Raw genomic sequence first — 27253 nt, forward strand, 5'->3', positions numbered from 1 at the left:
CGGGGCCTTGATGATATGCCCCCACGTTTTTGATGCAAACCCCGATCTGACCATGATAACAGGTCGGGCTATCCATATACAATTGAAATCTCCCTGGGGCAAGTGCATAATGGATACATGTATTAATTTCTCCGAATAATACACACATTGCATGAGTGCTGCACTATACAGCTCACATGCAACGTGTGAAATGTTTAGGAATTCGTCTAGGCCTAGGATTTTGTACTGGCAGGGTATGCTTCGTGTAAAAATCCTATGCTAGACAGCCTGTGGTAATGAACAGCATCAGCCATTTTTTAAAAGAATGGTCTCTGGAATGCTTCCCCCCCCCACCCCCTCCCCCCCTTGCACAATGCAGCACCACAAGCTTGGTTGCTGCAGTGAATCATGCTAAAAATAATAGATCTGTCCCTTAGTGTGCATGCTTGGCTTGTCCAGCGTTAAATCTCACACTCCCAAGCAGTTTTTGGCAAAAACATTGAAAACTAAATATTTCTGTGTCATTTCTCTCCTTACTTCACCCCAACTCTTGTCCCATAATCTTCTCTTGTAACTACTCTCCCCATCTCTACTTCTCTACATACCTTCATCTCTTTTCTCTATCTCACCTCTCTCTATCTCAACTTCATCTACCTCACGTCTCTGTCAATTCACCAATATACCTCAATCAAATTCATCTTTCTCTACTTCTCTCTCCTCCCTCTTTATACCACTCTCTCTGCATACATCTATATCTATTACTGTCATTACATTTTCCTTGCCTTGAATCTCACTACCTCTTGTCTGTATATCTCATTGCTCCTTTCCATCTTACATCCCTGTATTATCTATCTGCTTCACTCACACAACCGTATCTCTATTTTCTCCTCACCCTCTCCATGTTTCTACTACCTCACCTCTATACCTCTCTGTCATCCCCTTCTCTACTGCACCACTCCCCCGCATCTCCCTATTTCATTTCTCACCTTATCTCACATTTCCCTCACTACCTGACCTCTCTTTACCTGACTGCTCTCTTCCTACCTAGCCCCCCAATTTACCTCACCATTAGTTCACTACCTTACCTCTCCGCCACCCCTTTCTATCGGTTTCCATCTATTCCCTTTCCTTCACCTCTAAAACATCTGCCTCTTTTCTGGCTACCTCTGTTTCTTTACATTTACCCTTTTCTCCATCATCAACTCCTTTCTCTCTCCTTTTCTATCACAAAAATATCTATCTATCTCTGAACCTTCTCCATTTCTACCCAGCTCCCCACCTCAGCTTTCTCCTCAAGCCTCTTTCTTTATAGGCATCTCACCCTCACCATCAGCTCCTCCGACAACACTACGCATCTGTATAAACCTTACCTCTTTCGCTCTAGTTCAGGTATGTCTCTCAACCTCCTCTTTTTGCAATACCTCACATTTATCTTTCAACCCTTCACCCCTTTCTCTGCTTTGCCCTTTTCCCCACTACTGTCTATACTTGACCTGCTTCTTCATACATCTTCTCATTTTGTTCTTAGTCTAGCTTGCATGTCTTTTTTTCCTCAAATGTCTCTGTTGATCTCTTGCTGAATTACCTCTGTCGAATTCACCTTTTTTCTCTCTCTACCTCACCCCATGGAGTGCTGTTCTTCTTTTCTTCTCTTTTGATTGCCTCCTCTCTATTTCTAGTTTCCTCTAGCTCTCTATCGCACTCTAAAGCCGTACCTATCTCTCTGCCTCTCTTTCACTTCCTACATCTTCTCCTTTCCACCTCTCTTTCTCTCTCCTTCTAGCTACCTAACATCTCAAGATTGATGTTAGTTCTCTTCCTACTGCCCATATCTTGCTACATCATCATCTCGAGCTTTGCATATTTTTCCTTCTACTTTTCTCGATATTGTTCTCTTGATGTCTCTCTCCATCTCCTTAAACTTGCCCCATCCCATTCATCTTACCCAGCCGGGCCACAAGTAAATTATGTGACTGGAGAAGTGCGTGCATATAAAGCAGAGGAGAGGGACAAGTCAGGGGAAGAGAAATCAGGAGCAAAATTAATTGATTTTAACAAATGGAATGGTGAAAATCCTCAGAGCAGAGTTTCGATTTTCACTGTTGCAGCAAGAACACAAGTAGTACCGGGTGATATATTTGTGATTACAAATATTTGGTAACTTAAACTACAATTTCAAGCACTATGTGCCTATGTCTTCATTTTATTTTATCCAGTAGTCCACTAAACACCTTTCATGTCATTCTTGGCATATTATTCCTACAATGGGAAAAACAAGTTGATTAGAAACAGAATTCCACATAAAATGATATTGATGTGAGGAAAATATTCTAGATCCAAACTCAAAAAGGAAAGGATGTATCAATGCTAAATCAATCTTTCTTTTGGTATTGTTTACTGGCAGGCACTGGGCAGCTTGAGCTCTCAGCTTTGTTTGCTTACCCCAGTTTCTGAAGGTTTAACACATTATTCAAACCATTTTTGGTATCACGAGGGCTTCAATGAACCAAAAGAAGGATATTAATTCAACGTTGTTCCAAACATGGGGCTCAAAATATATCTTGCCCAGAAATCCACACATCTTCAGAATGCCACTGCCAGATGGTGAGAAATGAAGTGAAGGGGTGTCTGGGTAAACTGCACTGAGCAGTGCTAAAAAAACACAATTATTGCTAAGAAAGTAGAGGTGAATGGAGGAAAGCCACATTCTGGCATGGGTCTTCTACTTCACCCCATTTGTGAAATGGGAAAGTGAAACAATCTAAAAAAAGATTTTAAAAGTATTTGTATCAATGTTTTTGCTGTAAAATGTACAGATGAAAATGTCCTTTATATGCCAGTCTGATTAATTTGCTTACTGAGATAAGAAGTGTGATTCTCCTGATAACATGTCAAGAGAATCTAGATTTCAATAAAACATGGAGACTAGAGCCATTTAAAAGAGGCAGATTATTCTATGTGCATGGCCATTATACTAAGATTCTATTCTATTATATTCTCGAACTGTTTCACTTTATGATGTATTGCTTCTAAGTAGCTGCTTGATGTTAGCATTAAAAGAAATATGCATAATGGTAGACTCTGGTCTTGTAATGAAATCCCAGCATGGGTAATACGATTTAAAAAAAAAACTTTTTCAGGAGTGCTACAAGAGTAAGTCACAGCAAAATGCATGTGGCTTCTTGTCTCTTCATTTGTAGCTTCATGGCTTGAAAGACATTTCACCTCCTTACAGCTGGTGGAATACACAAAGATACAATTAAGAGCAGCATTTTCAGAAATTCAGCACACTATCACTTCTTCGCTTAATCCATGTCTGCCAGCCGCTAGCTTAAGGAGGGCCTTCCTACTTACATGTGTCTTGGAGCTGATTCTAAATGTAAGTACTGGTTTCCAGGCGATCTACTTCCTTCCCCAGGGTGTATATAGAAACATGTGAAATAATTGAGAGGGTCCCTTTGGGTGGCTCATACTGGGTCCTGGATTCATTTCCTGAGATGACCTACAATTGCCATGGTAGGACTGGGACAGAAAATAAGCCCAAGTACCTAAGTAAAAGTGGCTTTGATTAGCAAATTAAGTAGCTAAAAAAGTGGCCCATGTTTGCAATTAGGACAGATCTGAACTTGTAAAGAAATGATCTATAATTGTTTCGCAAGGTAGGGGAGACTGGATGGATTTGATCTTGCTGCAAGCAATGTTTGTTTTATCAGGCAAATCAACAGTAAAAACTAGCCCAACAGACCATAAAGAAGGCCAACAAATAGTCAGAAACCTGACCCTCACACTGATCTGTGAAACAAGCCCATTGGGCATTGCCCCATAGGCTGTCCAACCCTGACACTTGATTATGTGAACTGTTAAGCATTCTCTTGTAGTTATATCCACCAAGTAATCTATTTCTTCTTCTCAAGCAGGTCGTGGAGGACCAGTCACTCACAGACCAGTGCACATGTAAGGACAAAAGATCACTTTCACACTTTAATATGCATTTTAACTCCCAGATGCACTGCCTCATGTTCTTGGCAACCCACGTTGACCAATTGAATTTGATCTTTTGTGTTCCAGGCACCAAAGCTCAGCACTGACATCTCGTGAGGAAAGCAGTAAGTCATCTCTCTCCCACCATGATTTGTCCAATCCTTTCACTGCAGAGAAGTTAAGTCCCCCGCACAGTGCCATGGCACTGGCCTGCATGTGCTAGTAGAGGGATAGTTCCAAAGTGCAAGAGGAGCAGACTTTAATGGGTTAATGGGTTTTAAGATGGCATGTGATGGAGTTCCCAGCAACCCTAAGATTTGGGTGAAATATCACCTTTGAGATCAGTAAAGTGGGGCGCAAGGCTCTATTACTATACATAGCCTTCAACCTTTCAAAGATTTCATGAGAGGCAGCCTCTTCTAGCTTATCATGCTGGCCTATCGAAATGTTTCCGTAAACAATCATTGAAGTGAAAAATATATTGAAAAGTATTAGCAGGGCCATTTTTTTTACGGCAAATATTGGTCTGCTGCTCTAAATGGAGACCAGTTGACGGTCTGATCAACAAAGTTACGTATATGGGGCTAGGATCAAGGCATCAGTAGTCATTTGGGTATGCCACTCATAATAACAGTCTCATGTATCTCAAAGAGCAAAGTTCCTTGGCAGCCCCATTTCTTTTCTTGAAGTAAAGTTGCTTTCTTTTGTTTGTAGGGGCTTATTTACCTCCACCAGATGGAGATCCTGGGATTCTAGACCGTGAGTAATCGTCTTCCTTTGAATATTTGGAAACATTATGATAAAGATAAAACAGAGAGGATTTTTGTAGAAGAAGCATTGGCACTATAATAAAATTCATTAAAGGTCATGAGCAGGGCTTGGAAGATTATTTGTGCTTCTTTTATATCTCCTGGAAGTGTAAAGTGTCCGGAGGTCGCGTTCAGTCATTATGGAGTGACTCTGTAGTTTCGATTCTGAAAAATAAATCTATTTAGAGGGTGCATGGCGTGGTAGTTCAGTCTGGATTGATTTTTTGGGAGATAGACCAAGGTTGATTTGTTGATGGCTAGCCAATGTCTGTAGCAGCGCAGAGGCAAAACATTTTTTTTTGCTTTTCTAAGTGAAACTTTAGGTGGGGAATCAAGTCTCTACGGCACTCTTTGGGAAACAAAAGTAAAAATAAAATGTGTGTTGATTTGGTCTGAGTATATTTATAATAATCGTTCCTGTCTTGCTCACAATCTTTTGGGTGTCAAATCTGTCACAGTATCAGCGCAGAGGGCCGCGTAGTGCAATAAGAGGCAGTGTAGTGCTTTCCCTCACAATCCAAGCTGTATACTCAAGAATCACTCTAGGGTTTGTGAGAGTGGCATATAGAGAGGCTTTCATACCCTCACTACTTTCTATGGTGAATTTTTTAGGCTGCTGTCTCTCGACTCTGGGACCCTAGGCAGCCAGGCGACTGGCTGTAGACTCACTTAGGGGGCTACCACTACTTAGAGGCTATTTTGAATTAACTTTCAATTAATTCAATCTTTATTCGCATGAAAATACATCCAGAAAAGCACAAGTCACGTTACGGCAATAAAATAAACAAATTCATAATAATCATAAGAATGATATAAAAACAAATCAATAAACATTGTACATAAATATGCGTCATATTATTGCCAGGTGCAACAATTTCCCAATCAATGCCCGCTCAATTCATACTATGCCCGCTCAATTCATACTATGCCCGCTCAATTCATACTATTCATGATTGGTATAAAAACAAGTCTTCAAGATGAAGACTTGTTATAATAATCATAATAATGGTATAGAAAACTGATTCAGTGACAACATCCTTCATAAATGCACATTGTGTTACGTGCGCGTAAGCAACTTTCAAGAAGGAGCCTACTCAAAAAGGCTAGTTCATCATCTTCCAAGATAAGGATTTTCGTATCTGCAGCTTCAAGATGAACAGGCAAGCTTTTCTTAAAAAATTGTGTCAAAAAACATTTTCCACATTTGTATATAAAATGTACAAAAGAATAAAAAGTGTAATATCATTTGTCCACTCCGACCATAGCACAGACATGGCAGATGATCTAGGTTAGCATTGTACCCAAGGAGGAGGCAAAGCAAAGAGGTTACTGTCCTTAAACGAAAGAGGAGTTCCCTCTCCCAGCGACCTATAGGTTTCATAAGATATCTGGATTGCATATGCGAGTCATTCTCAATAGACATGTAAGTAACAACAGTAGATTTCTTAATCTCTCTATCATATCTTGCTTTGCTATATTGTGTAGTTAAGGCTACCCGGAGAACTTTTTTGCTGACACTGCCTATTTCAGTTGGGTTTAAAAAGAGCAGTTCATAGTTTATTTACACTGCTTAAACTCTCGCTCACCGCGGCAAGCCACGGTATATCCCTTCCCTTCTCACACTTGAGGCAGTCTCCTATTATCTCTCTTGCAAGAGAAGCTGCTTGACTTTTGCAAATTGCTAACCAAAATAAAGCAGGGCGGGCCTTAATATAGTCTTCCATAATGTGCAATTTTAATTCACTATGGCAAACATATTGGAACGTGGAGATCGGAGCTCCAAAGAGTTACCGGCAAAATCGGTTTTCTTCTTACTGGATGCTGTTGCTCTTTGAGAAACCCAAAACCTCTGCGCCATAGGTTGCTGTGGGATTTAAAAAATTTCAAAATGGCAAAAATTGCCCCTGTCCTCTTTGGCTGAGGAAGCCAAGAATAGAGCTGATATCTTTAGAGAACTTATTCCTACTGTACGCCACATGAGCAGACCAACAACCATTAGCAGCAAAAACCAACCCTCTATAGGGAAAAGTGCCAGTGCATTGTAAACTGTGGGCTTTCAAATCCGTATGTAAGTAAGGCAAAAAATGAACTAAAACTTCATCTAAACCATATTCTAAAAGGATGGATCATAATTGTGACCGATTAACAAAATCAAAACCTGAGGTGAGGTCCATAAAAGGCAGGTATTTTCGGGATCACTGGGCTATGGTATACTTCCCAATAATCAAGTAAAGATTTTGGCATTGTTGGATTGTACCTACTTTACCCGTAAATACTAGCTGACATGGGTGTAAAACACAATCTTCCTCGGTCCATGTTTTAATCTGGTTGTATAGGACCCTCCCCAGAATTTTCAAAGTTTTATCTATCAAAGAAATCGGTCTGTAACAGCTTGGTTGGGAACGGTCTCCCTTTTTAAAAATCAGAACAATGAAACTATTTGACCAGGTGCTTGGTAACGGGGCATTAGTCAGGTCTTGAAAAATATTTAGTAAAAGCGACACCCGGAAGTCAGGTTTGAATTTAATGAGGTGGATGGGCAGGCCATCAGGTCCTGGGGCTTTATTACCCAAACTCTGTTGAATAGCTTCCTCAACTTCAGGTAAGGATATTGAGATGCCAGTGGGGGCTGGATTCTCAATGGATCATCCTTCTGAACAGAGGCTGAATAAATCATAGAAAAATGGGCCTCCGATGCCTCCCTAGTTGTGTTAGAACTTATCGGGATCAATGAAAGATCCCATATTCTTGACAGCAGCTGAAAAAACATTCCCATTCTTTAAAGTGGTGGCTTTGGCAAGGGCGTCCCAGCATTCTTTCAATAATTCTTCCTTCCTTTGGGAAATAACTAACGTATACTTTTGTCTAAGTGATTTAATAAGAACGTAAAACTTTGAGTCGGTTGACTGGGTCTTCAGTAACTTTCTGTTGATTGCTCAGCATTCACTATTGAACCATTGTGGTCCGTGTTGTGCTGCGATAATGGGTTTTGACAGTACAGATTTGATTACCTAACAGAGTTTAATAAAGGCGCTGATTACCTCAGGGTTATGGTCCTGTGTTGACAAGCAGGAGTCAATAAGTCTTGGGTAGTCCCTTGCCATTGTGTAGAACAGGTCAGTGTTATTAACACCTCGCTAAAGCAATCGTAAGTTGTCATTAGAGGGGGTCAGATTCCTGGCACCGCACTCGTTTTTGAATGTCAGTCTGGGAGAAAATCTCAACACTATTTTAATTGGGTTGTGGCCACCATGGGTAGTAGGGACAACTTTGGCTTTTAATAAGCAGTCCTCAAGAGTAGGTGAAATAAAGACATAATCAATAGTAGTGGCACTCCCCCTGCCTCTGAATGTTGGCTCTAGGGAATTATTATTATTTGTTGTTGCAACAAATTCCATAATATTGATTAATTTCTGATTTTGCAGGTGTTCCCTTAGTTCCTTACCCCTACTACAAGTTTGCACTCTACTGCTTGACCCTATAGTTGCAGTTTTTTCCTGGGAATCTTGCCATTAAAATCGCCCCCCAAAGAAATGCCAGCCATATTATCAAATCCATTACGGTACTGTAAGGTGTTAACAAAATCAAACAAATTAGTAAAGTTTGGATTAGGTGTGGTATAAAAATCATTATTGTAAAAATTGCGTAAACAAATAGATACTCCCCTTTTATATATTAGGGCTTAAAATGTGTCACTGTGTATGTAGGACTTTGGCACTACCTCCTGCAGCGATATTTACCAAAATTGAAAGGCCACCCGATGGTTGGCCTAATATGGGAATTGGAGCAACGGTTTTAAAACATTCAAACCTTCAATATATAACTCTTGTATGGCCCAGGTCTCCTGGAACATTAGAATTTCCTGCTGCCTTACCAGTTCTAGCCAATCCGGTAACTTTATTTTTTACTCTAAACCAGCATCGTTCCAACTTAATATGTTTAGATCTGAATCAAAGGAAGCCTTAGTTAAAGCAGCTTGGTTACATATCTCAGCTGATAGTGGAGGAGCTTTTGGTATGGGGTCAACTTCATTCATTTCCAGTGATGGCAGTAGTCAGCCCTGGATGTCCAGGTCAGAGAATGTTGAAAATCTATTGTGTACAGTTGAAAAGGCAGGCTCTTGTGTAGGGCTCCCAGGAATCGGTTTATAAAAGTAACCCAACGGAAGTGACCAAATGTGCATGGGGTTAGTCGTTGTATCTTCCTGTACCCTCAATAAGGTACCATAGATGGCCTACAGAAATTAATCAAGATACAGTCCCCTTCCATGTTCTTTGGTGAGACACCCACCCACCCTACTCTTTGTACCATGATGATATCATTCATGTTTGAAATCTTGAACCTCCTATATTTGGATAGCCAGTCCACACATTTATTGTGCAGTTGGTCCCAAGTTTCCCTTTGTTCCTTCTTAAGGGTTGGTGCCCCAGCCAACACCAAGACATAGGGACAAGCTGCTGGTGGCAATCCCATCACATCCTCATTAAGCCCAGGAGCGTATTACTGCCTGATCTGCCTACATTTGGTAGCACACCGACTGAACAAATGGCAGGTTCAAAAGGAAGATTGGGGGTAAGCATGGGCGAATTTTGCGAATCTCGCGTTCGCGAATTTTGCGGATTTGCGAACTCGCAATCCGCAAAATCCGCGAATTCTCGCGAATTTGCGGATTTTTTTTTTGTGTTCGTGCGGGTTTCTGCCAGTTCGCGAGGGTTTTGTACAATTTCGCAAACGCGAACTTACCTGTCGGGTCGCAAGTTTTGCGAACTTGTTGTTTCTACGTGTCCAGCCTGTTTGGGACACTCTTCTTCATCACTGCCACTCTCTGTCACCACTGCCACTCTCTGACTACTCATGCCACCCTCTGGCCCACCCATGCCACCCTCTGTTTCATCACAGCACCCTCTGGTTGTCCAGTGTACATTATTGTGGCAAAGCAAAGCACACCTTCCCTGCCTCAAGTGACCTGAATTAATTTGGGGCTGATTAATGTGTCACAGAATATTTTTTTAGCTGGCACCTGCTTCCTTAGTGCTTCCTGATTAGTGATCTTTTGCACTTGCTAAGTGCTTTCATTGTTGCAAAATTAGTTACAACACCTGCCCTGCCCCAACTGACAATAATGAATTAGGGGCTGATTAATGTGTCACTGGATTTGAACTTCCAGCCTGGCTCCTGCTTGTCTGCCTTAGCTGTAATTCAGGACCTTTGTGTAACTATTCTGAGGGTCAGAGCAGGGTCACATAATAGTTGCAAGTAGGCAACTGAACTCTGGAGGGGCCCCTCAGGAAGCACTACAGGAAATGGCTACTAATGATGAGCTTGAACTTTTGAACCTGGTAAGTAGTTTCAGTTTCGCAAAGATCGTATTTCTGAAATTTAGCGCTTATTCGCGGGGCGCGAAGTTGAACTGGGAAGCCGCGAACTCACGCGAACAGTGCGAGCAAGCCATAAAATCCGCTGCTCGCGGATTTGCGGATTTTGCGGGAAATTCGCGAATCTCGCGGATTGCGAATTTACCGAAAATCCGCAAAATCCGCGAGCGTAACGGATTTTCCGCCCATGCTTAATTGGGGGGCATGTTTGGAGCATTCCCAACCATGTGTGATAGACCGTTATTGGTGGAGGGATGTTCGAACATTGCATTATTGCAAATCAGTTGGGAGGGAGGGAAGGAATTTGTGATCCAATCAATTCCCTATAATTCAATATCATCTAATCAAAAAGAGAGGATCACTTGTCCTGCATAACATTGGGTATGCGAGAGCGGTTCTTTTCAATCCCAATAAAAAACCCTCATACACGTGTTGATTGATGGTAACGTTAAGCGGTATATCTTTGTTCTCCGCTATCCCTCACACGTGTCTGCATAATCATAGGGTTTAGTGGTTATGCTACCTCCACCAGGAGGTGATACCCTTTGTTAAAACAGTAGTGACCAGAAATGGTGCTCGTGAAGGGTTAGGTGTGTTAAAAAGTCTCTGTGTTCCAGATACAATTCTTTATTCTTTCCTGGTTCAAAGAGGCAATAAAATCTATGTAGGTGATTTTGAGTTATAATGACTCAATCACGCTAATTATGTGAAATAGGTCAACATGTTTCAGCCCTCAGTCGCCAGGAGGTCGGGTGGGCTTTCTTCAGGACCAGGGGGTGAGGTGTGAATAGGTGAAAGTTACGCCTAAGTATTACTTGGTGTAACAGTATTATGGAACTTCATTTGGTTGTAGTTCCAAAAAGGTCCAATGGTACCTGTGAAAAGATATTTACATGTGGGATTCTTTGATACATAACAAAAAAAGGGGGGAGGGGTTTGGGCTTACACAAGACATTTATAAACAGTATAGACTATACCACAAACATACATTACTTATTAGAATGGTGATTACTAAGTCTCAATACTGCTGTTCTAGCTCCCTATGGCATGGGTAAGGTCAACTCTCTCATGTTAAGGCAATCTAATGTTCAGAAAGTGGTATAGGATTGTTAAAGGTTGATGTTGTTTAATACCATCTACACCAGCGGATTAATTAAAGTTGTTTTTCATTCTTGCACTCGTGTGTGTTTAATTGAACCATTCGTGTCCAAAAGGCGTATTTCCTGTACCTACAGTAACGTTTCACAGACTCCCTCACGTCAGTTCGTTCATTCAGTAAGGGAATCGTTTGTCTAGAAGGCGTATTTCATGTACCTTCAATTTTAATTTACAAGCATTCGCCGTGCTGGTAGGCTACAACACACTTTTTTCAGGTAGCGTACATCAGGCAATCACAAGGGTTAGAGATAAGTAATGACCGTGTCACTCAGGGTTATGAAGGCGTATTTCATGAACCTTCCGTATGTTAATCTCATCCATACATTCAGAATTGGTTAAAAAACGGATGTGTGTAATTTGTCACACCGCGTTTGTTTTTTGTTTTTTTAGTTAGTTCACGTGCCTTCGGCACAGACAGATTACTTAATGTGTATTTCAAAAGTATTACGGTGTTTGTGTTCATTCACTTCAGTGTACTAAGATGCTTGTACTCAAAACATTCGGGTCTCGAAGGCATATTTCATGTACCTTCAGTAGCATTTCACAGACACCCTCTCATAGGTTTGTTCATTTTATAATCCAGAGGGCGTATTTCATGTACCATCTGAATGTCACTTTCATGCTTATATCGTGCATACAGGCTGCAACACTTAAGTTAAGATAGCGTATGTCAGGCAATAACAAGAATTGTTAATTAAACTTGAACGTGTCATTCTGGGTTGAGAAGGCATGTTTTATGAAACTTCTGTATGCTATTCTCATCTATACTTTCAGAATGGATTTAAAAAGGCGGATTAATGTAAATTCATAGGTCACGTACCTTCTATTAGGGTTCAATTAACCTCATCGGGATCCGCGTGGGTCAGCGGTGCCTGATGTGACAATAGGTTACATTTCAGTCAACTTTTCGAGAATTTGATACGTTACGGTTTTGTAGATGTTGCATCTTCAGCTACCTTCGGCCACCCCGTCATTCGACTGGTTCTGGTTCTGACTCTGCCACTGCGGTCCCGGAAACAGTTCTACTTCCTGGTCCGAGTGTTTAAGTCATGAGTTCAAAGGGGGGGAGTGTAGAAAGACTTTCCGTAGTCTTTTTTTCTTATTATTATAAAATTGCCGATTTCGAATTTTAGTTATGGCTGTAATTTTCTTGAAAAAATGTAAAGATATCAACAGGAATAAACATATCATGGTGGGTTCATTTCTGGTGTCTTTTTTTACATAGAGGATGATCCTCAAATTGTTCTTTGTTTTTTGGGGTAGCGTTTTCAACAGTCTTTATTGATAGATACTTCCCCACGGGATATTATCATTAGGTCCCTCGCGGTCTGTACCCAGTCTATGTACCCATCTTTGTTCCTTCTCGAAAAAAATTCTTTCTGCATTGTGGTCTTTATGGGACAAGGTTTCTAAAACAACCCACTCAAGATCATTAGTTGTGTGTTCTGCTTCCAGATAATGGGTAGACATTTTCGTTGTAATTTTTTTACATTTAATGTTGCTTCGGTGTTCACATAGGCGTTGCTTCACCTTTCTGCGGGTCATGCCAATTTAGAGTTTTTTTGCATGGGCACCTGATCATATAAATCACATGGCTTGTGTTACAGTTGGTGTGGTTTTGCAATGTCCATCTCAGGTTTGGCAGCAGTTGTATTTCCTTGGTCACCTTAGTTAGCGGGCAGACTGAGCAGGAGCCGCAAGGGTAGTGTCCAACAACTGGGTTGGTATTCCAAGGTGACAAGGTTACTGCTAGATGTTTTTTAGGCGGAGGTCTCGTGTGAACAAGCATATCTTTCAGACTCCTGGTTCTTTTGTTGGCAAACCTGGGCTTGGGCCATTTTATGTTTGCTGAGGTTAAGATTTTCCAATTCTTATTGACACTTTTATTCAGTTTATTACTCGCAGGACCATAGGTGGTTACACATGTCAAGATGTCTATTTCTGGTTCACGAGGGGTTGGTTCGAGAAGCCCCTCTCTGTTCTGATTACGTGCTCTTTTTTTGCATCTTTCAATGATTCTTTTGGGATAGTTTCTATCTCCAAGTTTTTCTCCGCGTTCATTCGCCTGCTGTTTGTACTCAGTGATATTACTGTAGTTCCTGCGTAGCCTAAGAAATTGACTATAGGGAAGATTTTCCCTTAGTGGTCTGGGATGTTAACTTTGAAACGAAAGTAGACTATTCTTTGAGGTCGGTTTGTGAAAGGTTTTGGTCTGCAGGGAAGAGCCATCTGCATAAATGGTGATGTCTAGGAAGTCTAACTGTTTTTGTTAGCTGTGTATGTGAACTTTAACCACTCATCACATGTATTTATCCAGTTGTGGAAGTTCAGCAGGCTCTCCAAGTCACCTTCCCAGATCAGAATGACGTCATCTATATAACTATTTACAACAAGGGGTGGTGAGGGACAGAGTCTCTGAATTAAACAGAATACTCTCACCCAGTCAAGAGATCAGGGCTAGATCCAACACCGTTTTTTAGCTCACTGCACCATCCCAGTTTCAGAACCTGGCTGAATGCAAATTAGTCTGTTCCTGTCCCAGTGCATGATGGGAACAGGGCAAACCAAACTACAAAAGCCAATTCTTACACTGGGAAGGAAACAAGCTACCGGGGACCGGTTTCTGGCATTTCAGCCTCTTCGGCCCGGCTTGCTTGAATCCTGATGGTGCAATGAGCAAGGGACTCACATCTGAGTATACCCTTCCACGCTTAGGGTGGACAAAAATATTTACAACAAGGGGTGGTGAGGGACAGAGTCTCTGAATTAAACAGAATACTCTCACCCAGTCAAGAGATCAGGGCTAGATCCAACACCGTTTTTTAGCTCACTGCACCATCCCAGTTTCAGAACCTGGCTGTATGCAAATTAGTCTGTTCCTGTCCCAGTGCATGATGGGAACAGGGCAAACCAAACTACAAAAGCCAATTCTTACACTGGGAAGGAAACAAGCTACCGGGGATCGGTTTCTGGCATTTCAGCCTCTTCGGCCCGGCTTGCTTGAATCCTGATGGTGCAATGAGCAAGGGACTCACATCTGAGTATACCCTTCCACGCTTAGGGTGGACAAAAATATTTACAACAAGGGGTGGTGAGGGACAGAGTCTCTGAATTAAACAGAATACTCTCACCCAGTCAAGAGATCAGGGCTAGATCCAACACCGTTTTTTAGCTCACTGCACCATCCCAGTTTCAGAACCTGGCTGTATGCAAATTAGTCTGTTCCTGTCCCAGTGCATGATGGGAACAGGGCAAACCAAACTACAAAAGCCAATTCTTACACTGGGAAGGAAACAAGCTACCGGGGACCGGTTTCTGGCATTTCAGCCTCTTCGGCCCGGCTTGCTTGAATCCTGATGGTGCAATGAGCAAGGGACTCACATCTGAGTATACCCTTCCACGCTTAGGGTGGACAAAAATATTTACAACAAGGGGTGGTGAGGGACAGAGTCTCTGAATTAAACAGAATACTCTCACCCAGTCAAGAGATCAGGGCTAGATCCAACACCGTTTTTTAGCTCACTGCACCATCCCAGTTTCAGAACCTGGCTGTATGCAAATTAGTCTGTTCCTGTCCCAGTGCATGATGGGAACAGGGCAAACCAAACTACAAAAGCCAATTCTTACACTGGGAAGGAAACAAGCTACCGGGGACCGGTTTCTGGCATTTCAGCCTCTTCGGCCCGGCTTGCTTGAATCCTGATGGTGCAATGAGCAAGGGACTCACATCTGAGTATACCCTTCCACGCTTAGGGTGGACAAAAATATTTACAACAAGGGGTGGTGAGGGACAGAGTCTCTGAATTAAACAGAATACTCTCACCCAGTCAAGAGATCAGGGCTAGATCCAACACCGTTTTTTAGCTCACTGCACCATCCCAGTTTCAGAACCTGGCTGTATGCAAATTAGTCTGTTCCTGTCCCAGTGCATGATGGGAACAGGGCAAACCAAACTACAAAAGCCAATTCTTACACTGGGAAGGAAACAAGCTACCGGGGACCGGTTTCTGGCATTTCAGCCTCTTCGGCCCGGCTTGCTTGAATCCTGATGGTGCAATGAGCAAGGGACTCACATCTGAGTATACCCTTCCACGCTTAGGGTGGACAAAAATATTTACAACAAGGGGTGGTGAGGGACAGAGTCTCTGAATTAAACAGAATACTCTCACCCAGTCAAGAGATCAGGGCTAGATCCAACACCGTTTTTTAGCTCACTGCACCATCCCAGTTTCAGAACCTGGCTGTATGCAAATTAGTCTGTTCCTGTCCCAGTGCATGATGGGAACAGGGCAAACCAAACTACAAAAGCCAATTCTTACACTGGGAAGGAAACAAGCTACCGGGGACCGGTTTCTGGCATTTCAGCCTCTTCGGCCCGGCTTGCTTGAATCCTGATGGTGCAATGAGCAAGGGACTCACATCTGAGTATACCCTTCCACGCTTAGGGTGGACAAAAATATTTACAACAAGGGGTGGTGAGGGACAGAGTCTCTGAATTAAACAGAATACTCTCACCCAGTCAAGGGTTCTGAGCTGGGATGGGGCAGTGAGATAAATAACGGTGATGGATCAAGCCCTGATCTTTTGACTGGGTAAGAGTGGTCTGTTTAACTCAGACACTCTGTTCATCACCACCCCCTTTTGTAAATCGTTTTTGGCCACCCTAGGTGTGGCAGGGTATACTCAGACATGAGTCCCTTTCTCACTGCTCCATCAGGATTCAAGCAAGCCGGGCCGAAGAAGGCTGAAATGCCAGAAACCGGTCCCCGGTAGCTTGTCTCCTTTCTGGTGAAGAATTGGCTTGGTAGTTTAGTCTGCCCTGTTCCCATGATGCACTGGGCCAGGGACAGACTGATTTGCATATAGCCAGGTTCTGAGCTGGGATGGGGCAGTGAGATAAATAACGGTGATGGATCAAGCCCTGATCTTTTGACTGGGTAAGAGTGGTCTGTTTAACTCAGACACTCTGTTCATCACCACCCCCTTTTGTAAATCGTCATCTATATAACGGCGCCAAAACAGAATCTGTTTCTGAAAGGGATTGTTGGGGTTGTTGATGTACTGCATTTCAAAGTTACTTACATAGAGTCCTGCTACACTAGGAGCAAACGTGCTCCCCATGGAAGTACCATGGCATTGTTGGTATAAGGTGTTATTGTACAGGAAATAATTCTCTGTGAGTGCAAGCTTGCAGCATTCTAGCACAAAATGCCTAGGAGTTCTGTAATCCCAGTTCAAATCAAAGAGAATTGTCTCTAAGGTCTCTAGAGTTTGTTGTTGTGGCAGACTAGTGTAAAGACTTTCGACGTCTAATCCAACCAGCAGCATGTTTTCCTCAGAGTAATTGAAGTTTCTTAGGAGATTCAGTAGGTCCCGGGTGTCTTTTAGATAAGTTGACGTTCTTTGGACAATTGGTTTGAGGTATTGATCCGCAAATTGGGATAATGGTTCTAGTACTGACCCGATACCGGAAACAATAGGTCTACCGGGTGGAGGAATACGTTCCTTGTGTGTTTTGGGTAAGGAGTAGAAGTATGGTATCCGAGGATTTGTTGTTTCTAGGAATTCAGCCTCTTTTTCGGAGATCCAATCATTGATTTCCGCTTCGTTTATCATCAATTTGATGGTTCTTTGCAATCTTGGTGTTGGATCAATGTCAATCTCTCGGTAACATTTTTTATCAGAAAGTATGTCAAGGCATTGTTGGTTGTAACCATCTTTTGAAAGGAGGACAATTCCTCCCCCCTTGTCCGCTTGTTTGATAATAATTTCCCCATCATTTTTCAGTTCTTTTAACGCCTGTTGTTCAGCTCTTGAGAGATTTTGAAAGGGTCTGTTTGTGGTGTCCTTTAGGTTGTCAATATCCTTCATTAAAGCCTGTTCGAAAGTTATTATTTCGATTGGTACCTGTGAATTGAGGGGACAAAAGGTAGATTTTTTACGTAGAGTGGTATCTCCATCTGGTGTGTAGGGGGGTTGATTATCAAAGAAAGATTTCAACTTCAGTTTGCGGCAAAACTCTGCCGCTTCACACTTCATTTTGAAAATGTCCAGATTGGGTGTTGGGACGTAGCCCAGTCCTTTATTGAGCACCTGTTCTTGGTCTTTCGTTAAGACCTTACCTGAAAGGTTTACTACGAGGCTGTTGTGCTCGTTCCTGCTTTTCCTTTTGTCACACTCCTGGTCTGTACCTGTCGGGCTTGGTCCTGCCAGGTTACTCCTTTTTGGCGTGGTCCTCGGTTGTTCTGGCCTCTCCCTAAAAAAGGACGTCCTTGTTGATAATTTTGTTGTTGCATTGGTTGATTCAACAGGTTGGGACCTTGGAAATATGGGTCTACCCAACCCTGAAAATGAGGATTAAAAGGTGGGAAGGGAATCATTGTGTGATTCATTGGGTATTGGTGTGTACGCCAGTAGTTCCTACCCCGTCTATTACCTCTCCTATTGCGGTTTCTTCCTCTTTGATTGGTAGTGAGTTCATCCCCACTCCAGTCTGAGCCTTCAGTGAAGGAGCCACTGTTGGAGCCATAAGTCGATGTGTTCTCATTGGGGTCAAAATCCTTACTGCTGTAAGGATGAATCTTCTCCAGAGAGAATTTTTTCAATTCTCTTCCTAACTTCTGTAACTTTTGTTGTGTTAGGTATTCTTGGGTCTGATTCATTTCTTTGTTAATTTCTTCTAGCTGATCTTTGTACACCGTTATGTGTACCATATTGTTTAATTTAGTCTCTATGATTTGTATCTTTATTGTCAATTCATCTGTTATTTTTGTGGCTGTTTTGATGATCAGTACCAGATAGTCACGGGTACACTTCCAGGATATTGCTGACCAATCTGTACGGAAGGCCAGGTTCTTCAAAAAAATGTGTGGAGCATTTGTTACCCAAAGGCCTTTGGGTGCTGCATTAACCCTCAAGTACTCAGTCATTATGATTCCGTGAACCGCCGTCCTTACTTGTTCTTTTTTAAGTTCAGTGAGTTCATCCCATTCGTTATTATTTGCCAAAGTTTGAGAGAGGTCCTTATCCAATAGTAGTGGAGGTCGAGCGAGTATCTCATCTATTTCTTCTGTCGAATAGCTCAATCCTAGGTTGTCTGCCATACTGATTGCACTTCTTTATTTGGAGAGCAAGAGTGGTTGCAACCGAATTCTCCCACAGCTGTGCGCTGCTTAATATTCCAAATCAGTTGGGAGGGAGGGAAGGAATTTGTGATCCAATCAATTCCCTATAATTCAATATCATCTAATCAAAAAGAGAGGATCACTTGTCCTGCATAACATTGGGTATGCGAGAGCGGTTCTTTTCCATCCCAATAAAAAACCCTCATACACGTGTTGATTGATGGTAGCGTTATGTGGTATATCTTTGTTCTCCGCTATCCCTCACACGTGTCTGCATAATCATAGGGTTTAGTGGTTATGCTACCTCCACCAGGAGGTGATACCCTTTGTTAAAACAGTAGTGACCAGAAATGGTGCTCGTGAAGGGTGGGGTGTGTTAAAAAGTCTCTGTGTTACAGATACAATTCTTTATTCTTTCCTGGTTCAAAGAGGCAATAAAATCTATGTAGGTGATTTTGAGTTATTATGACTCAATCACGCTAATTATGTGAAATAGGTCAACATGTTTCAGCCTTCAGTCGCCAGGAGGTCGGGTGGGCATTTTTCAGGACCAGGGGGTGAGGTGTGAATAGGTAAAAGTTATGCCTAAGTATTATTTGGTGTAACAGTATTATGGAACTTCATTTGGTTGTAGTTCCAAAAGGTCCAATGGTACCTGTGAAAATATATTTACATGTGGGATTCTTTGATACATAACAAAAAAAGGGGGGAGTGGTTTGGGCTTACACAAGACATTTTAAACGGTATAGACTATACCAGAAACACACATTGCTTATTAGAATGGTGATTACTAAGTCTCAATACTGCTGTTCGAGCTCCCTAAGGCATGGGTAAGGTCAACTCTCTCATGTTAAGGCAATCTAATGTTCAGAAAGTGGTATAGGATTGTTAAAGGTTGATGTTGTTGTTTTGGAAACCGGAAGAAGGAAGAGCCAGCAGCAGCGCCCGTTGAAGCCAATGAAGATCTGAAGAGAGCAGGAGTGCCAGTGCCGAAGAATCTGTTCTCAGGTAAGTGTGAGGTAGACGAGCACAAGCACTGGGTGAGGCTCAGGGGCTGCCTTTTATAGACAGGGCTGGGTGTGGTTCGAAGAGCTGGGTGTGGTTCGAAGAACTGGGTGTGGTTCTCACAAGCAGATGTGCAGAGCTTTAGTTTTTATGCTAATGAGTTGAAGTAACACATGGCCTAGGGAGGATTGCTCTAAATAAGCCTTGGTAAAAGCAAGGCCCAATGTGCAAACAAGACAGCAATGTCCAAACTTGTGAATACATTGAGCAACATACACAGAAGTCTTAGGGAGGGGCTGAGATAACAAGAAAGGCTTTCAATAGTATGTTTAAAGAGAGATATTACAGAGACCACTAGTGCAATGAGAGGGGACATGCTCTTTGCTGTGCACAAACCCTAACAGTCGCCCCCCTCAAAGGCCCTCCTACTGGACGGGGTTTCCCTGGAATTTTTAGATAAAACTGTCTAATCAACCGTGGGGCATGAATATAGGACGATGGTTCCCATGAATTCTAAGTTTCGTCATATCCTTTCCATTCCACTAAATAAAACAGAAGTCCATGAATTCTTTTTGCGTCTTTTATGCTTTTCACTTCATATTGTAGATTTCCCTTAATTGGTATGGGTGGAGGTGGTGGTTCGGGTCGGGTATTTGGGTTGTACGGCTTAAGCAAGGACACATGGAATGTAGCATGTACTGGGTATTCTTTTTGTAAGTCCAATTTTACTGTTACTGGGTTTACTATGGCAGTTATACTAAAGGGTCCAATGAAACGTGGTTGCAGCTTTCGGGATCCCTCTATATTTAGGTTCTTTGTGGAGAGCCATACTTTGTCACCAATTTTATATATTGGGGCCTCAGATCTGTGTTTGTCTGCTTGTCTTTTCGTGCTGTCTTTGTACTTTAATAAATGTTTCCTGGCCTTGTCTTGTATGTCACCTAATCTCATTAGTCTATCTGTTACTGTAGGCAACAGGGAATCTTCAAATAAAATGGGTAAAGCTCTCGGATGATACCCCTGCATGTAATAGAATGGTGAGCAAAGTAGAGATGCATGCTCAGTATTATTATAAATAAATTCCGCTACAGGGAGAGCTTCCAACCATTCACTAGAATAATCAGCCAATAAACAACGTAGTGTTTGAAGTAAGGTTTGGTTCAGTCGTTCAGTTTGTCCATCTGTTTCTGGATGGAAACCAGTGGATAATGCCACATCTATTTTCAGTTTTTCCGTTAATTTTTTCCAAAATCTAGAGTTGAACTGGCTACCTCGGTCTGACACCACTTTACTTGGCAGACCATGTAAACGCACAATTTCTCTTATAAAAATATCGGCAAATTCTGCCGCAGTTGGCAATTTCCGTAATGGTTATAATGTGCCATTTTAGACAAAAAATCCACTATCACTAACACTGTTGTGAAGGATTTTACTCGTGGTTAACCTACTATAAAGTCTACACTCACAGTGTGCCAAGGTTGTTTGGGTAATGGCATTGGTATTAACAAACCGTCAGGGGCCTTATGAGAAGATTTATGTCTTGCACAAACTGGACAGGTAGTGACAAATAGCTTCATGTCCTTACTCATATTATCCCACCAAAAGTGTTTTCGCACATTTTCCAAGGGATTTTACCCAGTCAGGATGACCTGCCATCGGTGAGGCGTGATGCCAAATTATCACCTGTGTTTGTAATTCTGTGGTGGGCACTAACAGCATGTTGTTGTGATACAATAAACCTTGTTGTATTGAGTTATGGGAATCCTTTAACCAATCTTGAGGTGCTATTTGCATGTGTGCATTATATAGATCTGTTATGAAATCCTTCTGTTGTACTGGTGCCAAAGGTTTTTGGGGAGGAATAATGGGTTCCCCTATTTTATCTTGTTTCATGTCTGAGGTATGTCCCTACCTAGATAACACATCAGATTGAATTAGTTGTGCACCTGGTCTATAGGTTATAACTAAGTCAAATGTACTAAAAAAAAAATTACCCAGCGCATCTGACGTGGAGTTAATGCTTTTAGTGCTCCAAAGAACTGAAGGTTCTTATGGTCAGAAAAAATGGTAACAGGGTACTTGGCTCCCATTAAATGGTGCCTCCATTCAGAAAAGGCTACTTTGATAGCTAATAGTTCTCTTTCAGCCACAGTGTAATTTACTCAGCTGGTAATAACTTTTTGGAATAGAAGGCTATAGGATGTAATTGGCCATCTACTGCATCTCGTTAAGAGAGAACTCTTCCTAAAGCTACTTGTGAAGCATCCGCTTCAACAAAAAATGGCAAGTCCGGATCAGGATGTTTTAGAATTTGGGCTGAAGTGAACTTTTGTTTCAGGAGTTGAAAGGCGTGTGCCGCCTCATCAGACCAAATAAATCGTTGCCCTTTCCGCAACAAGGTGGTTATTGGGGCCGCAATGTCTGCAAAATGAGAAATAAACCTCCTATAAAAATTGGTGAAACCCAAAAATTTCTGAACATCCTTCACAGATGATGGTTCTGGCCAATCAGTAATAGCTCTAATTTTCTTTTCATCCATAATTATTCCGTGAGGTGACAGGCAGTATCCTAAAAAGTCGACTTTGCTGACATTAAAAGTACATTTTTCTAATTTAGCAAAGAGATGATTTTCTTTTAACTTTGATAATACAGCACGAACATGTTGGGTATGTTCTTCGGGGTTCTTAGAGTAAATGAGGATGTCGTCTATGTATACTATGACACAAACGTCCAGGAATTCGTGTAGGACGTCATTTATAAAACATTGAAAGGCCGCAGGGGCATTACACAACCCAAAGGGCATTACTGTGTACTCAAATAGACCAAACTTTGTCTTGAAAGCTGTCTTCCACTCATCCCCCTCTTTTATTCAGACCAGGTGGTAAGCTCCCAGCAGATCTAGTTTAGTGTATACAGTAGAATGTCTTAATTGATCCAACAACACAGGTATTAGAGGAAGAGCATATTTATTTTTTATTGTAGCCTTATTTAGTCCTCTATAGTCGATACACGCGCACAGAGATTTATCCAGCTTCGGGATAAAAAAAAGTGGAGATGACACCGGAGATGTGGAATGTCGGATGAACCCAGACTGTAGTAGATCGTCTAGGTAGGTTCTTAAATATTTGGTCTCTTCATCAGTCAAAGCATATACTCTGTTATTAGGTAAAGGGGCCCCTGGGATAAGATCTATATGGCAGTCATATGACCGATGTGGGGGCAACACACTAGCCTTCACTGGATCAAAAACGTCTTTAAAGTCAGAATATTCAGGAGGGAGACTTGGTTCGTCTTGTGTAACACTAGCACAGTGTATTACTGTGCTCTGTTCCGTACCTGCTTCTTGATAGCAATTGGTTCTACAGAATAAGGAATCCAAAGTAACTGTTCTGTTCACCCAATCAATTTTTGGGTTATGAGCTGTTAACCAGGATACCCCGAGAATCAAGCCAAAATTAGGGGTATCTATCAGATCAAAGCTAATCATCTCTGTGTGCCCGTTTTGACAGACCATGACAAGGGGACTTGTTTGTTTTGTGATTAATCCAGAGGTCAATTCTGACCCATCCACTGCACATACTGCTTCTGGACAAGGCTTTAGGCAAATAGGAAGACCTAATGTGTTAGCTAACTTATTATCCACAACATTTCCTGTTGCTCCTGAGTCCAGTAGGACAGGGAGAGAATGTCTAACTGGGGTAGTAACAATTAAAAAGATCGGAATTATGAAATGTCTAGGTATGTGCGGTACCATGAAGGCTGCAGAATTAGAGGTTTGATTAAGATGTTTTCTCAAACAAGTAACCTCCCCCCTTGTCGAGCTTAATCGTTTCCCGACTCAGTTGAGGAGATAGAGGAAACAGTACCCTTTCGTGAAGTTTTAGGTTTTACTGGACATTCTCTGGCAAAATGTCCTGCCTTGTCACAATATAAACATAATTGAAGTTTTCTCCTTCTTTCCTTTTCCTCTGATGTGAGTGGACCTCTGAGTGTCCCTATTTGCATAGGCTCAGGTTCAGGGAGTTTATTATCTGTGTCTTTCTTCTCATGTCTAATAAAAGTTAACCGTGATTCCAGTTTGGATTTATCTCCCTTTCTTTCGCCTAGTCTGTGTTCCAATTTCACGACTAAATCTACAAAGTCAGAATAGTCTTCTGGCAAATCAACAATATGAGCCAGCGCGTTTTTTAACTCGTCTCTCAAACCTTTTATTTATGCAGACGGATTGGCGGAGGTGATGCATTCAGACGGTTGGCAAAAGATCAAATGGCTTAAAGACATCAAACATTTGCTTGGGGATCTGGGCTTGGGCTCCTGTTGGTTTACACATTCATCACCCCCCAAGGAGACCTTGAAAAAACTCTATTGGGAATGTGTCTCAGCCAGGCTCATTAGCAACCAGCGACACTGCAAATCCACCGCAGCCTTCTTGGAAATCAAAGACGTTGTTGCCCTTGAGCCATACCTTGACATTATTACCATGCCCATGGATCGGGCTCTTTACATTAAATTTAGATTAGGGACCCTACCGCTTGCGGATCTTGTTTCTAGATGGAAAGTATCTAACCAGACTTCATGTAACTGTGCCTTATGTATTGACAGACGTGAAACCGTGGCACACTTCCTTTTTGAATGCCCGGACTATGCGCGACCAAGATCCCGTTGGCTTAAACCAATTTGTAGAGAACTGGGGATTCGAGATTGTTTGGTGGCCCTACGGATTTTACAAACGGACACTGCCCCCAATATTGTTTGTGCTGTCTCTAAGTTTTTAAAATCGGCTTGGTTGGTTCGCTTAAAAAGACTTTCTATTTCAATTTAATTCCTTTTAATTAACTTATTATGATCAATTTACTATTCTTCCCCATTGGATGTTTTTAATGTCAGTCTTTTTTTCTTATTGATGCACTGTTTTTAAATTTGTTATGTAATTGCTTTTTCAGATATTCCAAATATCGAAATAAAGCTATCAACCAACCAACCATAAAAAAGGGAGACATGCTTTTCTTCTGGCCAACGTGTCTCGGTGAGTAAACGATTAAAACTAGTGAGATAGGTCAGTAAATCCTTGTTACCTTGTTTAAGATTTAAAAGCTCATTATCACTTGCCTGCATAAACATGTGTTTTGCAAAAAGGCTGGTCATAGTACGTTTTAATTGATTCCAATTATGGAGGATGTGATCATCTCTATCCACGAATGGATTTGACCAATTGGCTGCTGTACCGCCCAAATAAGACAAGACAAATGCCACTTTCCTAGCATCTGTAGGGAACTGTTGTGGTTTACACACAAAGTGTAATTGACATTGATTGATAAAAACATGGAATTTGTTACTATCTCCATGAAAACGTTCTGGTGCTGCTAAAGGCACAGCATTAGGAACATTAATAGTAACCTCAACTGGGGAAGGGAAAGTTGTATGTTTTGCTCGCGCTCCTGTCTCTGAGGAGGTTTTAAACAAAGGCGTAAAAGCTGTGTTCCACTGAGATTCCCTAGTTTTATACCTGCTTAAGTCCTGTTTTAAAAAGGTGTTTTCCAACTTTAATTTCTCTATTTCTTCTTGCATATGTTGCAAGATGCCAGAAACTGATTCATTATGGGCCAAGTCCTCGTTTAGGGCCTGCGCCATATCAGTGGCGTCAATGCCCTCTGTTTCTTCCCCAGCATTCATCATCCAACAGAACTGAATATTTTAAAGGCTTGTGCTTCTGTCAAAGCCCAGCTCACCTGAGTTTCTGTTCAGTTCTTATGGAGGTTGAAGACAGACCGACCCCACCCTGAAACTGCTTGCTCCAGCACACTAGTTTTAAACAGCGCACTAAGAACCAGAAGCTCAAGGGTAGCGGGGAAGTGGATAAAATAAAAAAAGAGAGACAACACCGTTCTTGCGTTTCCACTGTAGAAGTGCTGCTAAAATCTGCAGCCTTCTCTGACTTCTGTAGAAACTGGTGCCTAATGAAACATAAACAAAGAACAGATAAGTGCAACCTATCCCTAAATTTGTTCCTGACTAACCCTTAATCTATTAGAAATTCTCTTCTAAAAGTACCTCTTGGATCCTGGTCTCTAGCTTCCAGGTTTGGAATGTGTTACTGTTCTGGGATGTGCTTTCTATTACTGTAAAGCTTCAGTAAAATCAAACGAATATCATTATCAGAATTACCAACATCGAACATTCACCTTGATATAACTAAAGCCTAAATTCTTAATAGCAAACTCACTTTTCACACATTTCCAGACTTTTTATAAAACAAATACTGTACTTTTACATCAAAATACAGCAGGTAATTTGTGCAAGTCCTTGATTTACTGTTTGCCTTGCTGTCAATGGTTTCCTCTGTTCGATTCTTAAAAAGTTCCATGTAAAACAATGTTTATTTCACAAAGTTCCACAAAGTATTCTTGTAACAAAGGGTTTGAACCACAAAGTTCGTGGGAGATATCTTGTTCCAAATAGTCTTTACATGAATCCAGGGGCTGAGATAACAAGAAAGGCTTTCAATAGTATGTTTAAAGAGAGCTATTAAAGAGACCACTAGTGCAATGAGAGGGGACATGCTCTTTGCTGTGCACAAACCCTAACATTCTCTGAGTCATGTTCTAGAACTCCTTCATTACATCAGATCAAAAGTAATCAATTATTGCATCAGTTCCCCAATTCAATAGTGACATAGAGATCTATTCGTGACCCTTGCACATACCTTGATACGTACCTCAACCTACTTACTAAACTACAACTAATCCCAACTAAGACCCACCCCCCTGCAATTCAAGTGTACCCATGATGGCCATGCGAGGGGCCTCCTTTAATAACATCGCTCTCCATTTATCCCTCCTCTGTTTGCTGATCAGACAAAGATTGCACCAGCGTTTCCCATGCTGTCGCCGAGTCCAATGCTATTTGAGCGTCGCGCCTGTTGGAATCTGATAACACTCTCGCTACTAGCCCATTTACTTAATTCAGCCTTCCATCTCTTACTGTTGGACCTTCCTTCGACTTCCAGTGCATCGTTATTTCCCTCTTTGCTAATAATAACCCCATATCTACATATTTAATTGTCACCTTTGTTTTGGAAGTGTGGGGGAACCAATGTAGTAGGCATGTAGCCATATCAAAATCTAAGTGTCGCTCGGTGACTGCATTCAACAGGTCTCCCACTTCGTCCCAGTAAACGTCTTAGCTTTGGGAACTCCCACAGCATCTGTTCCAGTTCCACCACTTCTATTGCACATCGAGGACATGCTGTGTCCTCAACCTGAAAGTATTTCTGGATCTTACCCGGTGTTAAGTATTCCCTATGCAGTATAAAGAAGTGCACCAGTTGGAACCGTGCGTTCCTAGTACTTTTCCAAGCCCTGCTTGGATATGTCCCCATGTGGTCTCCGGTATGGGCTTCCCAATGCCTGCCTCCCATTTTAATCGTAAAGTATACAGTGGTGGGGGCGCTCGGTGGTGCCGGACCGTAATGGCTGCGCTAACGTGAGCCTCCCTCTGATCCGGGCGGAATAATCCACATCAACCCCATACTGCTTACTTTTAAGGTGCCTACACATCACCATCGGGTAGCGAAGAGAGTGCTGCCTAGCTGACCCGACTTTGGTGGGTGTAGAAGGTCCGCAACTGCGGTGGCAAGCTCCAGATTTCTGGGACGGAGCGAGGCAGTTCTGCCTGGAACGCCCGGCCGGGTGCGCCGTTCACTCGAGGCCGAGGCTTTGTAGGCCGGATTACGGAGCAGCACCCGGACTGAACCCAGAAGGGGAGCCCGATATCCGCAACGTGGGAAGAACGAGACTGGCGCCAATATCCCTGAGGCAGCAGT

General features: G+C 42.1%; 1 protein-coding gene across 4 annotated transcripts in view; it reads left to right on the top strand.

Annotated features, from left to right (window-relative positions):
- LOC147705943 (uncharacterized) overlaps positions 1-27253 on the top strand; it is a 433145-nt gene that overhangs the window by 41160 nt on the left and 364732 nt on the right. The window contains exons 4-6 of one of the 4 annotated variants that reach the window (XM_086929001.1): positions 3894-3933; positions 4048-4085; positions 4675-4719. In XM_086929001.1, coding sequence (XP_086785127.1) covers positions 3894-3933; positions 4048-4085; positions 4675-4719 — 123 coding nt within the window. The remainder of the gene's footprint in view (positions 1-3893; positions 3934-4047; positions 4086-4674; positions 4720-27253) is intronic. The other 3 variants (XM_086929002.1, XM_086929003.1, XM_086929004.1) reach the window with 3 other exon arrangements.

This window comes from Lissotriton vulgaris, chromosome 7 (genome assembly GCF_964263255.1).
Source record: "Lissotriton vulgaris chromosome 7, aLisVul1.2, whole genome shotgun sequence".
Taxonomy (NCBI): Eukaryota; Metazoa; Chordata; class Amphibia; order Caudata; family Salamandridae; genus Lissotriton; species Lissotriton vulgaris.